At 39.8% G+C, this 17272-nt stretch overlaps 1 protein-coding gene across 1 annotated transcript in view; it reads right to left on the reverse strand.

Moving 5' to 3' along the window:
- Nucleotides 1-1211: 1211 nt before the first annotated feature.
- The window catches only part of Fcho2 (FCH and mu domain containing endocytic adaptor 2), a 101538-nt gene continuing 85477 nt past the window's right edge, over nucleotides 1212-17272 (reverse strand). The window contains 7 exon segments of the mRNA XM_036206989.1: nucleotides 1212-3577; nucleotides 3839-4003; nucleotides 7594-7658; nucleotides 8241-8440; nucleotides 10649-10781; nucleotides 11212-11367; nucleotides 15016-15127. Coding sequence (XP_036062882.1) covers nucleotides 3555-3577; nucleotides 3839-4003; nucleotides 7594-7658; nucleotides 8241-8440; nucleotides 10649-10781; nucleotides 11212-11367; nucleotides 15016-15127 — 854 coding nt within the window. The 3' untranslated portion in view covers nucleotides 1212-3554.

Consider the following 17272-nt stretch of genomic DNA (forward strand, 5'->3'; position numbering starts at 1 on the left):
GTTTGGGGAAGGGTCAGGAAAATTAACAAAATGGAGAAGGGACATGGTAAGCAGAGGACCGTTTATGTGAACCTAGTTTGGTGATTGTCTCCTTGTGGGCATACAGGGATATTTCATTTCTTATCTTCTCCCGTAGTCAACTGAGGCTGTAAGATCAAAGTCTAGCTTATGGACCATGGGCGGGACGGATGATTCCATGTCTAGGCCTAACCCATAAAAACCTAATGAACTTTGCTTTTTCTCCATCTGCTGGCCAAATGAAGACTCTTAGCAGAACCATGAAATGGAAGGGGCCCGAGTTTCTCAATTATTGTAGGAGCAAAGATATTCCCTCTACTTAGGACTGTGGGATGAGCCAGTCGGTACTGTGCTCTGCCTCAGAACGTAGGGTGTACGACTCTCGGACCTGTCTAGTAGAGGGTGTGGGTGGTGTGAATGCTAAGAGGCTTCCCAACCAAACCTAAATAATTATACAAGTGTTTTCTATGACATATTTGACAAAACTGTCACTATTTAATGCAATTTTTTTTCTTTTCTCATTTTATCCTTTTGTTCCTTCCTAAATCCACTAGTTTGGGTTTTTTGGTTTTGTTTTTCAGACTTGATGTCCCTAACTTCTGACATTATGATTTTTTAAAATTACATTTATTTACTTGCTGTCTTACTGTGTGTGTATGGAGGTCAGAGGATGACCTGAGGGAGTCAGTTTCTCCTTTCACTGTGTGGGTCTGGGGGACTGAACTCAGGTCATTAGGCTTGGTGACAAGCACCTTTCCCAGCTGAGTCACCTCTCAGGCCTCATCATGACTTTAAATTATATACAACTATTCCTACAAAACTAGTCAAGAAGAAAAGTCTTAACTAAAATTCATAATCAATTTCAATATATAAATGTGTTAAAATAATTCAGTGTTAAATATGTTTGATATTCAGAGACACACACCAAACCAAGTTTCTTTTATGACCAATAATACATCTTCAGTAGTTCAATCTGTATGCTAGCACAAATGTGAGCTAAAGCTCCAAATCTGCTGGGGCTCCAGCTCAGTGTAGGGTGATTGCCTAGGATCCACCAGGTCCTGGGTTCAACCCCTACTACCACAAAAGGAAAACAATTCTAATACAGTTCAAAGTCAGCTGCCCATTCCTTCCTCAGGTCGACTGTCCTATCTATAACATATCTATTAATAGGGACACAAAGACACATAAAGTCAACTGCTAAATTATATATTACATGTTTATTAGGGATACAACTTTTATGTAAAATTTACAGTTTATGAAAAAAATCAAAAATATTTACAAAATTTTGCAAGATAGATGTGCTCTAATTACAACCCAAAGTAGTAAATAACACTCCTTAAAAGCTCACACTTGTTAAGAGTTCTGTGTTTACAAATTCCTGGTTAAAGAAGCAGCTACAAAGTTATCACTGTACACAAGCAAGAACCAGCTTGCTAGATAGTCTCTCACTGAAATCTACTGGGCTTTTTAAAAACAACATTAGTGACTTTTTAAATGGAAAAAAAAAAAAAAAAGACTATTAACTCATATGGCTTCAGAACTGTAACCTGTACCCAATACAAATGTGCATGTCAACACTAGGTCTGCAGGCTATGGGGAGAAAGTGCACAAGGTTAACCATTCCACTACCATTCCACTCACGTCAACATCTTAAGGTACTACTTGATTAAAAACAGACATTGTGAATATAGCAGTGTCAGAATTCAAACAGTAAAGCATTAACTGCCCAATAAAAGCAAATGTAGTCAAAATTTTAGTAAGGGTAATTGTAACTGGCATTTTAAAGAACATAAGAGTTAGAAATTCTGATTTTGCTAGTTAGTAAAGACTAACATTTCAAACAATTGCCTTCCTTATGTTTGCTTAAGTCAAACCTAAATTTAGAACTGGAATAACACTGAATATATAAAAATGCTCACTTTGTATTACAAAGAGTAGATTTTCTGCTGTGTTAGTATAGAAAGATGTTATTTTAATGTCTAGTAATAGGGGTTTTATTTTCTGTAAAGCTTAACAAAATTAGTGGTTTATATAAATTATCAGATATAATACAAGCTATCACTTCTATGAAAAATGAAAGACATTGGTATTTATCATAAATTCCCACTTGTAAATTATGAAACTTTGTCTAAAACATATTATTTCTTTTGTTGATCAGAATTTGTTATAAAGTTAATACTCAGTATGAGCAGTTCATGTTAAGAAACCCAATCCTTTACTTCAAATAATTTACCTATTCTTACCATATGGGAATTTGACAATTTTCTAATTATTAAAATGAAAACAAACGACAGTACTTCTCTCATTGTCAAAATGAATCTTTTAAAAATTATTCATCGAATGCTAGAAAACTTACATTCACAACACAATAGTAACTAAGTGTGTAAATTTTCCTTGATAAATATGGTCAAGGGAAATGCTACATTAAAGTTAAAATACCAGTTACCAATTACCACCATAGTTTCGGCACTTGTCCACGTCACATACTTAGGAGGTCAATGTTGAATATCAGAAGGTCATTTTTATTCCCAGTAAACATATTCCATTAGGCTTATTTGTTTTTCTAATGGCTATAGTGTATCATTAAAGACACGAGCCAGGATTTTTAAGTATAAATTATCTTTTGGTTATTTTGAGTTTTCTTCCCAATTACAGCCCAAAGGTATTTTAAAAACTGCAAATATCTTTTAACTATGCTTGACCACTGTAGGATTCTGAATACAGGATCCAGAGCGAGAAAAAAGTGAGGCACATTAATTAACACAAACTAGAGGCACATTTCTGGGCTTTGTTATTGTTTTTAAAGGCACACATTATGTAATCCATATAAAAATAAATTAAATCTACAGCATTAATTCATCAAAACAATCACAACTTCTATAAAGTTAATTAACTGCAGAAGTAGGTTTTTCTGCTGTCCTTTGCAAGCTTATTTTAAAACACATTGCACTTGAGAATTTTTTAAAAATCATATAAAACACCATTTACACTTTATTAATATGCTTATGAGAATCAGATTATAGGGTTTTTTTTGCATACAACTTGGACTCTGGTCTGATTACCTTATGGCACATACCTCAATTAGATTGAGCTCTGAGTTAACATTCAAAACTTAAAATTTATGTTCTGTTTATATTCATTCACATCAAACTTATGGAACTTCAAAGCTATCTCTGAGTCTAAATACTTACGGAAAGCTAAATAATTTTGTGCTTGCTCTCCTGAAATTTTAGGTTTGTTACTACATTCTAACCTTTTAAAAACACAGACACTGAAGATCATAAACTTCATGTTAGTGACAATTTGAATACATGTGCTTCCTGAATATTGCATTGGATCCTCACTGTGTACAAGGTCATTTCAGTGCTCTCTTTCAATGACTCACTTTGAAAGTGCAATTGAACATGTGTAGTCAGCTTTCAAAGACCAAGTTTGAAAGACATCACACAGGTAAGAATAGTGTTTGGAAAGACAGGTGATGCTGCAGTGGCAGGTTCGCACTGTTCCCTGCAGAAAACTGCTTCCTAGGTCCATCAGCAATCCGCCAAGTATCGTCCTGAAAAACACCAAGCAGACCTTTGTTTCCAATACTCTAAATGACCACATGCTCTTTGTGGTTACAGACACACAACTCTAGTCTCCACCTGCTGTTTACAGTGCATCAGAATCATATTACATAGCTCACTGTGCTGATCATGGTAACTACCAAGATAGCTTTTGTATCAAGGGGCAAAAAAAAATCCATGCTTTTAAATTATAAACTCCTAGAATAAGTGTTTCCCACATACACTAGAGAGTTCAAAACATCCCAACTTACCAGTGGCAAAACGCTTCTTTACTAAGGAAAGTCTATAGCCAGTGCCAACAAGCTCAATATCTACTCCTGAGAGGGTATTTCCCTCGCTAAGGAATTGTACTGCAAGTGTTGTGGGTTTGCTGGGTCCTTCTGAAAGATCAAATTTTGCTCTGAGGGATCCAGAACCTGCAAAGAAAAGAATAAAAGCCTTATCAAAGGTAAAATATACTGCCCATGAAATAAAAGTAAATGAGCAAGTAAGCCAGTGCTTCTGAACCTTCGTAATGCTACGAGCCTTTCATATAGTTCCTCACGTTGTGGTAAGGCCCAAGCATAAAATTATTTTCATTGCTACTTCATAGCTATAATTTTCCTACTGTTACAAATTGCAATGTAAATATCTGGGAAAGGGCCACTGCAACCCACAGGTTGAAAACTGCTGATCTAAGCTAAACTACCTCAGTCAATGATAAATTCATGAGATGCACATAGTAAACAAACCACTGTCCTGTTTTCAAATCAAACTCTATTTGGTAAGCCTGAATTTCTACTAAGTAATCTCAATCTACTGTTTTCTTTTACTTAACCGTAATGTTCAGAGATGTACTCTGCTTAGACAGATGCCTGTGATATGCACGTGTTAACAAAGATGAGGTAAAGAATGGAGAGCAGCACACAGGGAGCATGGGGGGCATGACACAAGGGATGGGGGACGAGGGACAACAAGACAAAGTCAAGAGAAGTGAGTGCTGAGTGCCAGACCCTGCAGTCCACAGCGATAAGGAGAAAAGGCAGCTGGAGGAGGGCATCAGCCTTGCTATTTTTCACTTGTCTCATTAACATCATATTTAGCCAACTGAGCTAACTGGCTAGCTGCAGCACCCCGTAGACATTGACAAGTCCTTTCTTCCAGCTATAATCCCTTATGCAACAAACATATCCCTGTCTGACCGCGGCAGAAGGCAGGCATGGGTGACGCTAAGGAATCTGAAAACACGCACTGCTGCTCACAGTCATAGACATATTTTAGACAGAAGACCCGTGAGAGTTAGCAGGCTGAAGAGAACTGCATCCATACCACAGAGTCTGGAGAACAGGGCGCAAGTGGAGGACAGCAGCAGATGAGACTAGAGGAGCGGCAAGGCCCAGGCCACAGTAAGAAGTTTATGACTCAACCACAGGGAAACACCCAAGAGAAGACAGGCAAGACTACCTCAGATCAGTGCCCCAGGAGAAGGGCAAGACGCCAAGTAAGGAGACCACTCGCAAGACAGTAAGACAGCTTACTAGGGCTCTGGGTGACAGAAGAGGGGAGCCGTGGGAGAGCCAATGCATAAGCCAAGAACACAATATTTAAAAGGAAAGAAAGGAGAAGTCTACAAGGATTTCTAACCTAATTTAACCTGGGTTTCGGGTTAGGGCAGTGGTTCTCAAACCTGTAGGTTGAGACCCTTTTGGGGGTCAAATGACTCTTTCACAGGAGTTGCATATCGGACATCCTGCATATCAGATATTTATATTACAATTCATAACACTAGCAAAATTAGTTATGAAGTAGCAACAAAAATAATTTTATGGTTGGAAGTTAGCACAGCATGAGGAACTAAGTGTATTAAGGGGTTGTGGCATTAGGAAAGCGGAGAACCACTGTGTCAGGGGATGTGGACAGACTTTGTCAGTAGCGTCAAGAAGACATTTGAATCCCCCTGTATAGAAGTTTAACACTACAGAGAAGTACGGAACAAGATGTAGTAAGTGGTCTGTCCTATGCTAGCATGATGGACCAGAGTGGAGAACTGCTGCCTAGCTCTGAACTCATGTCCACAGTCCTGAAAGCTACACTCCTGCTCAGCAACTCGCTCTGTGAAAGTGCCATGCAGGCCCCGTGAGCAGCAGTCACCACCAGCCCTTAAGCTACACAACTGTTCCTATCTCTTGTCCAGGTACTGAGCTAGAAAACAGGTTTCTATTTTACAGCATTTGAGTCTGGGTATTTCTTTGTAAAGGTCTGACTGACCACATCAAAACCACATTCATAAAATTTTCCCATTTCCTCACATAGAACAGCACTTTCATAGCTGAGTAACAGAAGGAAAGTACTAAATATGTGATAGGAAATGTGAATCTTGGGGTTGGGGATTTAGCTCAGTGGTAGAGCTCTTGCCTAGCAAGTGCAAGGCCCTGGGTTCGGTCCTCAGCTCCGGAAAAAGGAAAAAAAAAAAAAGAAAGAAAGAAAAGAAAATGTGAATCTTGTTTTTGAAAGAACAAATTCCTTTTTTGGTATATTTCCAATTATTGTATGTCTTATTAAATAGGGAACAAGATATTCTGTCTTCCTTACTAGCTGGCTGTAAGCCTAATACATAGGATGTCTAATTTACTTCCAGTTTAAGTTAGAAATTTCAGTGTGGTTCATAAAAATTATGGCTAGGAGAAAAGACTGAAAATGCTAACTGTAAGTACTAAACAACAAAAACTAACTAGAGGCCAGCTTGGTCACCTTGCCTCAAGTGTGGCTCTCTAGTATAAATCTGACCCTGTACAGCAGATATATAAGAACAGACCATCTAGATTTGCTGATAGGCCTTTATGTAGAAATACTAGAGGAGAAACCCCACTGATATGCTCAAAATATTCAAAAAGAAAAAGCTACTGGGTGGTGGTGGCCTTTAATCCCAGCACTTGGGAGGCAGAGGCAGGTAGATTATCTGTGAGTTCGAGGCCAGCCTGTGTTACAGAGTGAGTTCCAGGAAAGGCACAGAGCTACACAGAGAAACCCTGTCACGAAAAACCAAAACAAAAACAAAACAAAAACAAAAAAAACCAACAAAAAGAAAAAGCTGAACAAAATTGGAAGAGCTAAAGCATTCGCTCAATAAGAAAAATTAATGGAGGCTAATTAGGAAGACAAGTTCTCTTTTAACTAAGAAAGATTATGAGTATCTCATGTTAGGGACTTGACTTAGGAACTGTACACTAGTTTTAAAGACACTGACTCAGAGGAGATATTGGAGTGATAACTAGCCATATGGTGAACACAGACACACTCAGTAGGAGACAATTAACTTGTTTCTCCTTAAAACTGCCTCACAGAACTAAAGACCTCTGGTGAACTCCAACAGGAATGAACAGAAAGGTTTTCTCAGCAAGATGGAGCAGATCAGCAGCGTGTCAAAGCTATTTTCTATGTAACTGGGGAGGGGAAAACAGGGGCACCTGCTTTAACAGAAAGCACCTGCTTTTCCCATCAACAGAATTAGCTCAATCATATGCAATTATTTGAGTTACCTACCTGGGGACAGTTTCATTTTCAAAAAATTCTACCACTAAGCATTTCTCTTATGTAAACACAAAAAGCATTTATCCTGCAGTTATAAAAGTTTAAGTTATTTTTCTTACAAAGAAAGCCTATTCAAGAGAAGGGTAAAAACTGTTCTGAATCTCAGCTTGTACATTCTTTCATAGAGTATTAACTTCCACCTAGTGGTCAGTTCTAGAACTGAAGGCATAAAATTTCAAGAGGAAACTGCTTCAAAAAAAAAGCAAGTAAAGGCTCCTGCTACACCATGCCTCACCCCGAGTCTCGTCCTCAGGACCCACATGGTGGAAAGGAGAGAACTGACTGATGCAAGCTGTCTGTGCCACGCCGTGTGCACTCACACACATAGTTAATAGAGGTAGTACCAGGACAGCAGACGGGTACAGTACCTGCCTAGCAGGTACCCCCAGGGCCTGGATCTGATCCCAGCACAGTGAAGGAGAGAGCACACCCTTACCTCCACTGTCTGATTTTTCTGAAATCCCAGATAATTTCCAAAGGGCTTTCATTTGTTCTGCATTCCTGTAATAAGAACAAGTATCTTCAAATTCAGTCTCTTACAGTATCTAATACTCAATAAATGTACCTCAAGTATTTTTATTATCAAAACTATAGTGTGGGCTTTAAATGGCATTACCTAGTGAAAATGTATCATATATATAATATGATGCTGTAGCTTTCTTGAGTAACAAAAGTTTACCAAATTACAGGATTCCTTTCATTTCCAGTGGCCAGAGGAAACAAATTTGTGTATATGTGGCTCAGAGGAAGAAGGGGTACAAGAGATGGTTAGCAATGGCGGTAACTACTCAACACTAAGCAGATAGTCCTGTAGACAGACTAAGTGCTACATTTAATCCTATTAATAGTTATTATTGTTCTTTAAATTCTATGTATGTATAGAAATATGCTTGCCACTGGCACATGTAGGGATCAGAGAGCCCGTTACATAGGTTCTCAGGAATCTTTAGAGTTCTCAGGCTTATAAGGTTGTCAGGTTTGCATGGGCAAGCACTGAACCCAGTTATTGTCTGTTTGAGAGGTGAGGACTGTTGCAGCTGGAGACAAAGCAAACAAATCAACTGGAAGGCAAAAGCAGTTTACCACACTGCAGGGGGAAGGGACTGCATGTTCGTGACTCCTCCGTCCACGGGCACCACCACCTGTATGTTGGAAAGCACACTAGGTGCGACCATAGCTTCTGGGTTGTACTTATAATCCACTCGCAGATCTGTGGTGCTGGCACTACACTTCCAGTACGTTGCAAGATTTAGAGGAGTGGACTGAATGCCATTTGATGATACCTTTAAAGAGAATCAAGCAAGTAACTGTCTTTGCCTGAGATTAATAAACAAGGCACGTTCATGACACAAACACTCAGGCCTAAAGACCTGCACAGTCACGACGAAGCAGCAAGGAGTGGCTGTTGCTAGGCAGAATACAGAATGCAGCACTCGGCCCCTAGGGTCACTCTCGGCCTGTGAACCTCAGACAGCCTACCTGCAAACTGCCATGGTGCAGTTCCCTTGGATCCAACTGCAGAAAACCTGACTTTACAGATTAGGCACAGTGCCCAGAAGTCAGCATTCCTTTAGGTAATTTTTTTAAAAAGTATTTATTTATGAAAGTCCAAAACCTTTCAAAAAAGGATTCTAAGATTCTGCATTAATTACATATGAAATTATAAAGAATTTAGCTATAATCCATGAGGAAAAAGATTCACGATGTGCTTCCCAAAGCCTACAATTAACACACTCCCAACTTCCAATCTTTACTAGCTTTAAACACAGTGAATGGCATATTCCTGCCAACTCTTCGGCTCCTTTTTCAAGGCTCCCCGAGGCCATCTCCTTTGTCTATCTACAGCATCTGTTCTCTAACATAACAACGTTATTTACTGACCATGTTTACCACCTCCTTGTCCTATTCCCAGCAATTAGCAAGCACTGACTACAAATGTTTTTTAGAAACACAAGTTATTTTAATATTACGCTATTAAAAATTCAAACATAAATGTCGAGAACTTATCTAGCGCATGTGCATGCATGCTGGCGATTACGCTCAAGGCCTAACACACGCAGGACTAAGTGCTCTACCTACTGAGCTGTAACCAAGCCCACCCTTGGTGTTTTTACTCCCCGCTGTGAGCATCATGCTCCGTGTCCTCCCAGACTTTTTAGGAACTTGAAACACGGCTCTATCTCATTGCTTGTGATGGTTTTTTTATAACACACTGATGAAGCAGTGTATTCCTCTGCTGCTGTATACTCAGGTGGTCTGGAAACAATGACACAAGAAATGTATTTTGTACCTTTTCTTAGCCTGTTATGAAACTTCTGAATAATTATTTCAGAAAGAACTTTGAATTAAACATTTTATCTATCCAATTAATTTACTACCACGTCCTTCTAAAAAGTGCTATTAATCTGTATTCCCAGGAGTAAGCGGTCACACCCCTTTCACTATTGGACAGAGCAATCATTACGTTCTTAACCAGTTCGGAATACTACTATAGTAGAGCATGCTTCCTTCCAAGAGTTATCCACCTTGTGCTTCCTAACTTCGCGGAGTGATCCCTTAAGTCTGTCTTATGCATTCCAGCACTATATATACAAATGTCAATCTACTTTTTTGACATACCTTCTGGATTTTAAATCTATTACTTTATGTGTAAACACACACACACACATACACATGCACTCAAAGGTTAGGTCACATTCCACATTTCGGTGAATTCTAGAGATTGAACTTGAGTCATCAGGATCAAATTCAGGTTGTGAGGACTGTACAAAAAGTACTTTTAACCACAGAGACCTCACCAGCCACTCTTCTGGGTTTCAATAAGCATATGTATGTATGTATACATATTTGGTCATAATCTATTTTAGGCCCTTTTATGGTTTCATTTATTATTAAGTACTTGATACATGTGGACTTAGAACTTTAGTGGTTTTTTTTTTTTTTTTTGTCTTTCAAGACAGGGTGTCTATGTGTAGCTTTGGCTGTCCTGGATCTCGATCTGTAGACCGGGGTGGCCTTGAACTCACAGAAATCCACCTGTCTCAACCTCCCAAGTACTGGGATTAAAGGTGTGTGCCACCACCATCTGGCTATTACTTCTTATTTTATTCTCTTATGTAGCAGTGCTAACAAATCCAGAGAAACACTTAAATTCTGTACTATTAATATAAACAGTGAGTGTCTGCCATATTGAACTTTAACTGACTGTTTTGGCATTTCTTTATGAAGAATGACTATACCGGAGTTTTCATGCTAAATATAAATGCATGTACTAATATTTATTCAGTAGTTGAATCACAAACAGATGGCAAACACTTCATCATTTTGGCTAAAATAATCATTAACTTACTAACAGATTTTCAAATTCCAAAACAATCTTGCACTCTTGGAATGGACCTCGTTTGACCATGACATATTTATTTATTTAGTGTTCTGCCAGATTATATTTGTTTATATAAAATTTAAGGTTTTCACAGTGATAGGACACTCACCTGATACTTTAATACATCTACATTATAATAAGAAGCAGCTGGATTTTGTTCTGATAGCTTCTTGAGGTAGACAGTAACAGCTTGCATGTTCATCCAAAAATCTTTTGTGTTGGAATCACACTGTGATGGATCACTGTGTGTGTAAGAAATATGGTTATTTCATTTGACTTCTCCTTTCCTTCCTTCCCTGGGTCAGCTGGTGGCCTGGGAAGGACTGCTAGCAACGACCCAGAGGGTGGAATGAGGGGCAGGACGAGAAGACAGGGACTCAGCAGTGAAAGGACACCGGCACCCACCGAAGCAAAGGGCACAAGGCTGCTTACCTGCTTACAGAATGCTGGCACTGTCGTCAAACTCAACATTACTTCACAAAGAAAAACATCTCTTAAAAAGAAACTCAAAAAAAAAAAAAAAAAAAGAAACTCCCAAGGGTTGGGGATTTAGCTCAGTGGTAGAGCGCTTGCCTAGCAAGCGCAAGGCCCTAGGTTCGATCCTCAGCTCAAAAAAAAAAAAAAAAAGAAAAAGAAACTCCAATCTTAATCTTAAGAGCAAAACACACAAACCTGAACACGAGCTGTGAATTTGGAAGGATTTGCTCCAGTCTGCTGATGTTTTTCACCCTGAAGCACAGCACAGCCGGAGAGGGGTTGCTTGTGAAGACTTTAATAATTCCACTTGGAAATGATATTGTCACGTCTCCAGTGATCTTCACAATACACCTGACATCGGAGGACATGGGCAAGTGCTTAAATAAGATGCTCTAAGCTCTTCTCAAAAGTATGCTTGGCTTTAAAAGTTTATGTAGCATATATGTATACATCCTTGGGAGACCTGTAAGGGCAGTGCTTCCCTGGTAACAGCACCGCTAACTAGTTAGCTACCTTCTCCTCTTAAGCCCTTTGAACCCCTGGGCTTGGTGATGGCTGCTCTTCTTGTTCACTTCATCTTCCTCAGAAACTCTTGGTTCACACGGTATTGCTCAGACCCCGTCTCCTCAGATCATCTTTTACCTGAAATCCTGAGGTCCTGACTCACCGCTAATCTTATCTCTGCACCACTACTGCTAGCATAATTTCCAGTATCCATCCAGATGGTCCTTTTAACACCCTTAGTCACGTAGCTCTTCACCTTCTCCTATGCTCTCTCTTACAGCGCACGTCAGCCACAGTCCCTCAACAATGTTTCCCAACCATCACTCATCTGCTCAGACTCCTGTTTTGTTTCTAACTCATTCCACCTAGTAGCACAACTTCATTCCTCCTCATCCTACTGCATTTTCAATAATTTTTCAAACTTCGTACCCTTATATCCCCAATCTTTAGATTTCCAGGTTCCTCATGAGACATGCTTTTGCCTTTGCTAACTGCTTACAAGTCTTGACTGAATCCAGCTCCCTCCCACACTCACGGCTGAAAGTGACTAGAAACAGAACCGCATGGCCAAAGCTCCCACCTGCTCTTAGCATGCCCTGGAACCCAGTCTAGTCTAGTCACTCTCTCCTCTGCCTTCTCCTCACAGCTTCCATTCCTCCCCAGCCAGCAATATGTCCCCACCCTATACCTAGGTGATGATTTCAATGAAGAAATAAAATCAGAAAGGAATGTGCTCACACTCTTCACTACTGAACTCCTAATCTGCCAAACCTGTATCTATCATATGCCTTTCCTCCAGTTTCAATGGAAGACTTGTCCGCATGGGCAGGTTGGTATGGAGACCAGAGGCTGGTATCCGATCTCTTCCTTGATTGCTCACCACGTGATTTTTTTTTTAAAGATTTATTTATTTAGTCTGTATACAGTGTTCTGTGTGCATATACACCTGCAGGCCAGAAGAGGGCGCCAGATCTCATTACAGATGGTTGTGAACCACCATGTGGTTGCTGGGAATTAAGCTCAGGACCTCTGGAAGAACAGTTGGTGCTCTTAATCTGAGCCATGTCTCCAGCTCCCTCACCACATGATTTTTTTAGGCCTTTCTCACTAAATCTGGAGCGCAAAGCTGTGTGCTGGCACCCTCAGCCTTTTACTTTAATGTAGTATTTTTAGTATTCCTTTGAGAATCTCACAGATGTATACAATGATTTTGATCATATTTGCCCTCTACTCTTCCTCCTAATTCTTGTCAGATCCACCACCACCCCCTGACTTCCACACCCAGCTTTTTATGTGGATGTTGGGAACTGAATTCAGTCCTCATTCCTCATGCTTGTGATGCAGGCACTCTACCAAGTAAGCCATCTCCCTGGTCCCTAGCATCTTTAAAAAAAAAAAAAATAGATAGGCTCTCACATAGGTGAAGATGGCCTTGAACTCAATAACTGAGGGTGACCCTTACCTCTTGATCCTCTTGCCCCACCCTTCCAAGTGCTGGAATTACAAGTGTGGGTTACCACACACAGCTCTATCATGTTTAAGTCAACATAAAAAAAAAAACTAAAATAAAACTCTGTTGTTCCTGCCACTATTCCATTTCTCAGCTTCCCCTCAGTAAAGCACCCAAAGGGTTCTCTGTATTTGTTTTTTCCAAACGTGGCCTAAGTCTGCAGTCTGCTCCTGCACTCCAAGCAGGCTTACACCTTTACCACATCACTACAATTACATGGTTGAAGGTCATGCGTGACTTCCATACTGCTACTGCCAATGGCAGCATAAGGAATTCCTCATACCTTCCTTCAGGAAATGACTTTTAGTTTCTGTCATCCCTTTGCTTGCTGCTTGTGATCTCCAATTCCTACGCTTGGTCATTCTGGTCTGGTTTTCAACAGGGAATCAGGACTCGGTTTCTGATCTTTGTCTGTCTACTTCTTAAAACCCCAACTTTATATATTACATACAAACCAATGACGCCAAATATTTTATGTCAGGTCTACACTGACTCAGTGAGCTTCAGAATCATGTACACAGCTACCAACTTGTCTACATTAACAGCACTTATCGAGTACTTCAACCTTGTCATTCTATTCTCCGTTCTCAAATATATTTAGAACATCAACGCTTACTACCTTCTCTGCTAATACTAAACGTATTTTCCTATTCAGTGCCATGTGTCACTCCACTGTTTCCCGAATACACCAAGCATGCTTTTACCCTGGATTCTACCACTGCACCCTTGTCCTGGAGTGTTAGTCTCCCAGATATACAGATGGCTTGTGCCACCGTATTTTTCAAATATCTATTTAAACCCTCCAAAAGACTTTCCCCCTACTGTAATTTCCCACCCTCTTACCTCCCTTTTTAATAACATATATCAATACACAATCTACTTGCTTCTCTGATGTTCTCTTTACTATAATAAAGGTCAGGAGACCCGTTTTCTGAAGTAGCCTCAGTACTCACTCAGAGTCTTGCTGAGCATAATGGCACATGCCTTTAATCCTAGTACTTAGTGAATGAATGGATGTTGAATAATATTTTTTAAGAGAAGAGGAATTGGGAAATAGCTTGGTGGATGATAGTGTCTGCTGCTCTTACAGTGGATGCAAATTTGGCTCTTAGCACCCACACCAGAAAGCTCACTCCAGTTCCAGGGGCTCTAACACCCACTTCTAGCCTTTGTCGGTAACATGCATGCACATGGCATACATACATGCATGCAGAGAACATACATACACATAAAAATAAAATCTTAAAGCAGATATAACTTTTCTCAAAAGCAAGATGCTAACCCAATTCTGCAAGAACCCAAACACCCAGTCTACATCTCTTTAGGACAGTAGTTCCCAACCTATGGGTTGTGATCCCTTTGGGGGTTGCACATCCGATCTCCTGCATAGCAGATATTTACAGTACAATTCATAACAGCAGCAAAGTTACAGTTATGAAGTAGTAACAAAATATTGTATGGCTGGAGTCACCACAACACAAGGAACTATATTAAGGGCCGCAGCATTAGGAAGGTTGAGAAGCACTGCTTTAGGAAATGACAAACTGTAAAAGATATACCATCAGTATGCCATATTGGTCAAAAAGCTTGGGCAAGAGTAATAAATCAACTGGAGGACAGCCATCACTCATTGCTAATTACAGTATCTGTGTGTATGTGTACAGGAACCCCTGAATGCTTACACAGTATAAAGCCAACAAATGCTTAAAAGAAACTCCTGCCGGGCAGTGGTGGTGCACGCCTTTAATCCCAGCCCTTGGGAGGCAGAGGTAGGCAGACCTCTGTGAGTTCGAGGCCAGCCTGTACTACCAAGTGAGTTCCAGGACAGGTGCAAAGCTACATAGGGAAACCCTGTCTCAAAAAAACCAAAAAACAAAAAAACTCCTAATCTACAAACAATCAAAGTGTAACTTAAAATTGACCACTATGCCCCAATTCCCGCCCACTCCCAAACATAAGTACATATGTATCTATTTAGAACTAACTTGGTAGGATCTGCTCCTTTAAAGTAGGCATTGACGGATTCTGTAAGGGCGATTGCCACAGGCAAGGTGTCCTGGTTTCCAAGGCTGACTGGGCTGGGACCCCGTGACACGCCTAGAATAGACATAATTAACTTGTTAAACCATTCTAGAAGACATACAGCAAATACTAAGAGTCAAACCATCAACACTAGAACAGATTCACATTAGCTTGTCACAAAAGGCCCTACTACCAGTTTCAATGATGCTGCAAGTATAAACCTAGAGGTTAAGGAAGACATCAAACTAAGAGAACACAGTGTGAATCAATCTCTCTCTCTCTCTCTCTCTCTTTCTCTCTCTCACACACACACACACACACACACACACACACACACACACACACACACAAAGTCTGGAGGCTATCAAACTTACTCTTGAATGGAAAGACACAGGATGGTTAAGGAATGTCAAAAGTAAAAGTCATGGAAACAAAGAGCTAAAATAACTAATGTGGCCTCCAAAACTTTCAAATTTAAATTTTTTTAAGGTTTATCCATCACAGACTTCACAGTATTATATTGGATTTTAGTCTGTTATGTCTCTCCAAGTAATGATAGTTCATATACTACTTATTACTATAATTCCTAAATTCCTCTTTGATGCTTATGTAACCTTAGTTATATAATTCTTGGGGTTAGACATCTTTCATATTTTGGAGTATTTCATATTTTAGAGTATTTGCATCTTTACCCACCCCCATCATCCCTAACATAGGAGCCTCAAATTCTAAAATGTTAACAAAATCAAACTTTTCTGAGAATTATGACTGAAGTTTTGCATTTTCAGATTCTGAATTTCTAGATTGCAGGTGCTCATCTTGTATTGCAGTCCCATATTACTTTGCCTGAATAAATGCTTGACTAACATAATTTTTAAAAATGATTTCATTTTCATTCAGACACAACACCTTTTTAACTATCATACTGGGATTTTAGGCTGGTGCCACACGCCTTTAATCCCAGCACTTGGGAGGCAGAGGCAGGCAGATCTCTGTGAGTTCAAGGCCAGCCTGGTCTACAGACTGAGTTCCAGGACATCCAAGGATACACACAGAAACTGTATCCTGAAAAAACCTAAACAAACAAGTAAGCAGATAAATAAAGTTTGGGATTTTTAAAGCACTAATAAATACTTAACAAATCTGTGACCACATTTCAATGTTAAGCTAGCTTTACCTAGCTTATTGGTCGCTATTGGCTTCTGGTATCCCTGGACTCAGTCTGCAGTGGCTGTCCTCATATGCTTCAGCATGGTATCAGAGTGTCAAAAGCGTATGGTGGAGGATGACAGGAAGCAGGAGAGAGAAAGAGACAGAGGACCAGGCATAACCTTCAAAGGCTGGGACTTTCTTCTGTCTATGCGGGCCCTAGACACTTTATGTTAGTGCAAACCTTCCCAAACAGTGTCACCAGTTTGAGAGCAAAGCATTCACCTCAAGAGTGGCAGGGCACGTTTCATACTGCTTTCTAATCTAAACGAGCACGCTGCCCTTGTTTTTCTGCACAGATGTGCTCTTCCATCCTATGCTTTACCATTACTGTGGTGACTTCCCTAAGTCAGCATTCATTTAACCACGGTGCCTGATGCCTTGTGACCAAACCTTGTTACAAATAGTGACAACAGGTATTTCATAAGCTTAAGAGGCCAGGAATAGATGTTGTTGTTCGAGGCTTTGAAGGAATTTTGATTTAGAAGTTTCTTTATAGTTATGAAAAGAACTTTAGTGCTGAAAACTACACGGAGACCAAAACTGGTGCTTTTGGCCATTGGGAAAGTAGACTCTCCAAAGTGAACACTAAATAATTCCATGTGGGCTGGAGAGACGGCTCAGAGGTTAAGAGCACTGGCTGCTCTTCCAGAGGTCCGGAGTTCAATTCCCAGCAACCACATGGTGATTCACAACCATCTGTAATGAGATCTGGCACCCTCTTCTGTATACATAATAAATTAATAAATCTTTAAAAAAAATAATTCCATGTGAAAAAAAAGGAATTCAATAATATCAAAATTCATTCACAAAATAAAAGCAGACATTACAGATTAAATAAACTATATCTGAAGTGCCTGGGATCAAAGTCTTCCATTGTTAGTTTTTTCCAGTTTGGGAATATTTACATAAGCTCTGCCAGTTGAGCATCCCTTATCTCAAAATCTTTGCTATCGAAGAGGTTCTAGAATCTGAAACTTTGTCGAAAATCTTCAGATTTCAGAGCACTTT

The sequence above is a fragment of the Onychomys torridus genome, chromosome 15, assembly GCF_903995425.1.
Source record: "Onychomys torridus chromosome 15, mOncTor1.1, whole genome shotgun sequence".
Lineage (NCBI taxonomy): Eukaryota > Metazoa > Chordata > Mammalia > Rodentia > Cricetidae > Onychomys > Onychomys torridus.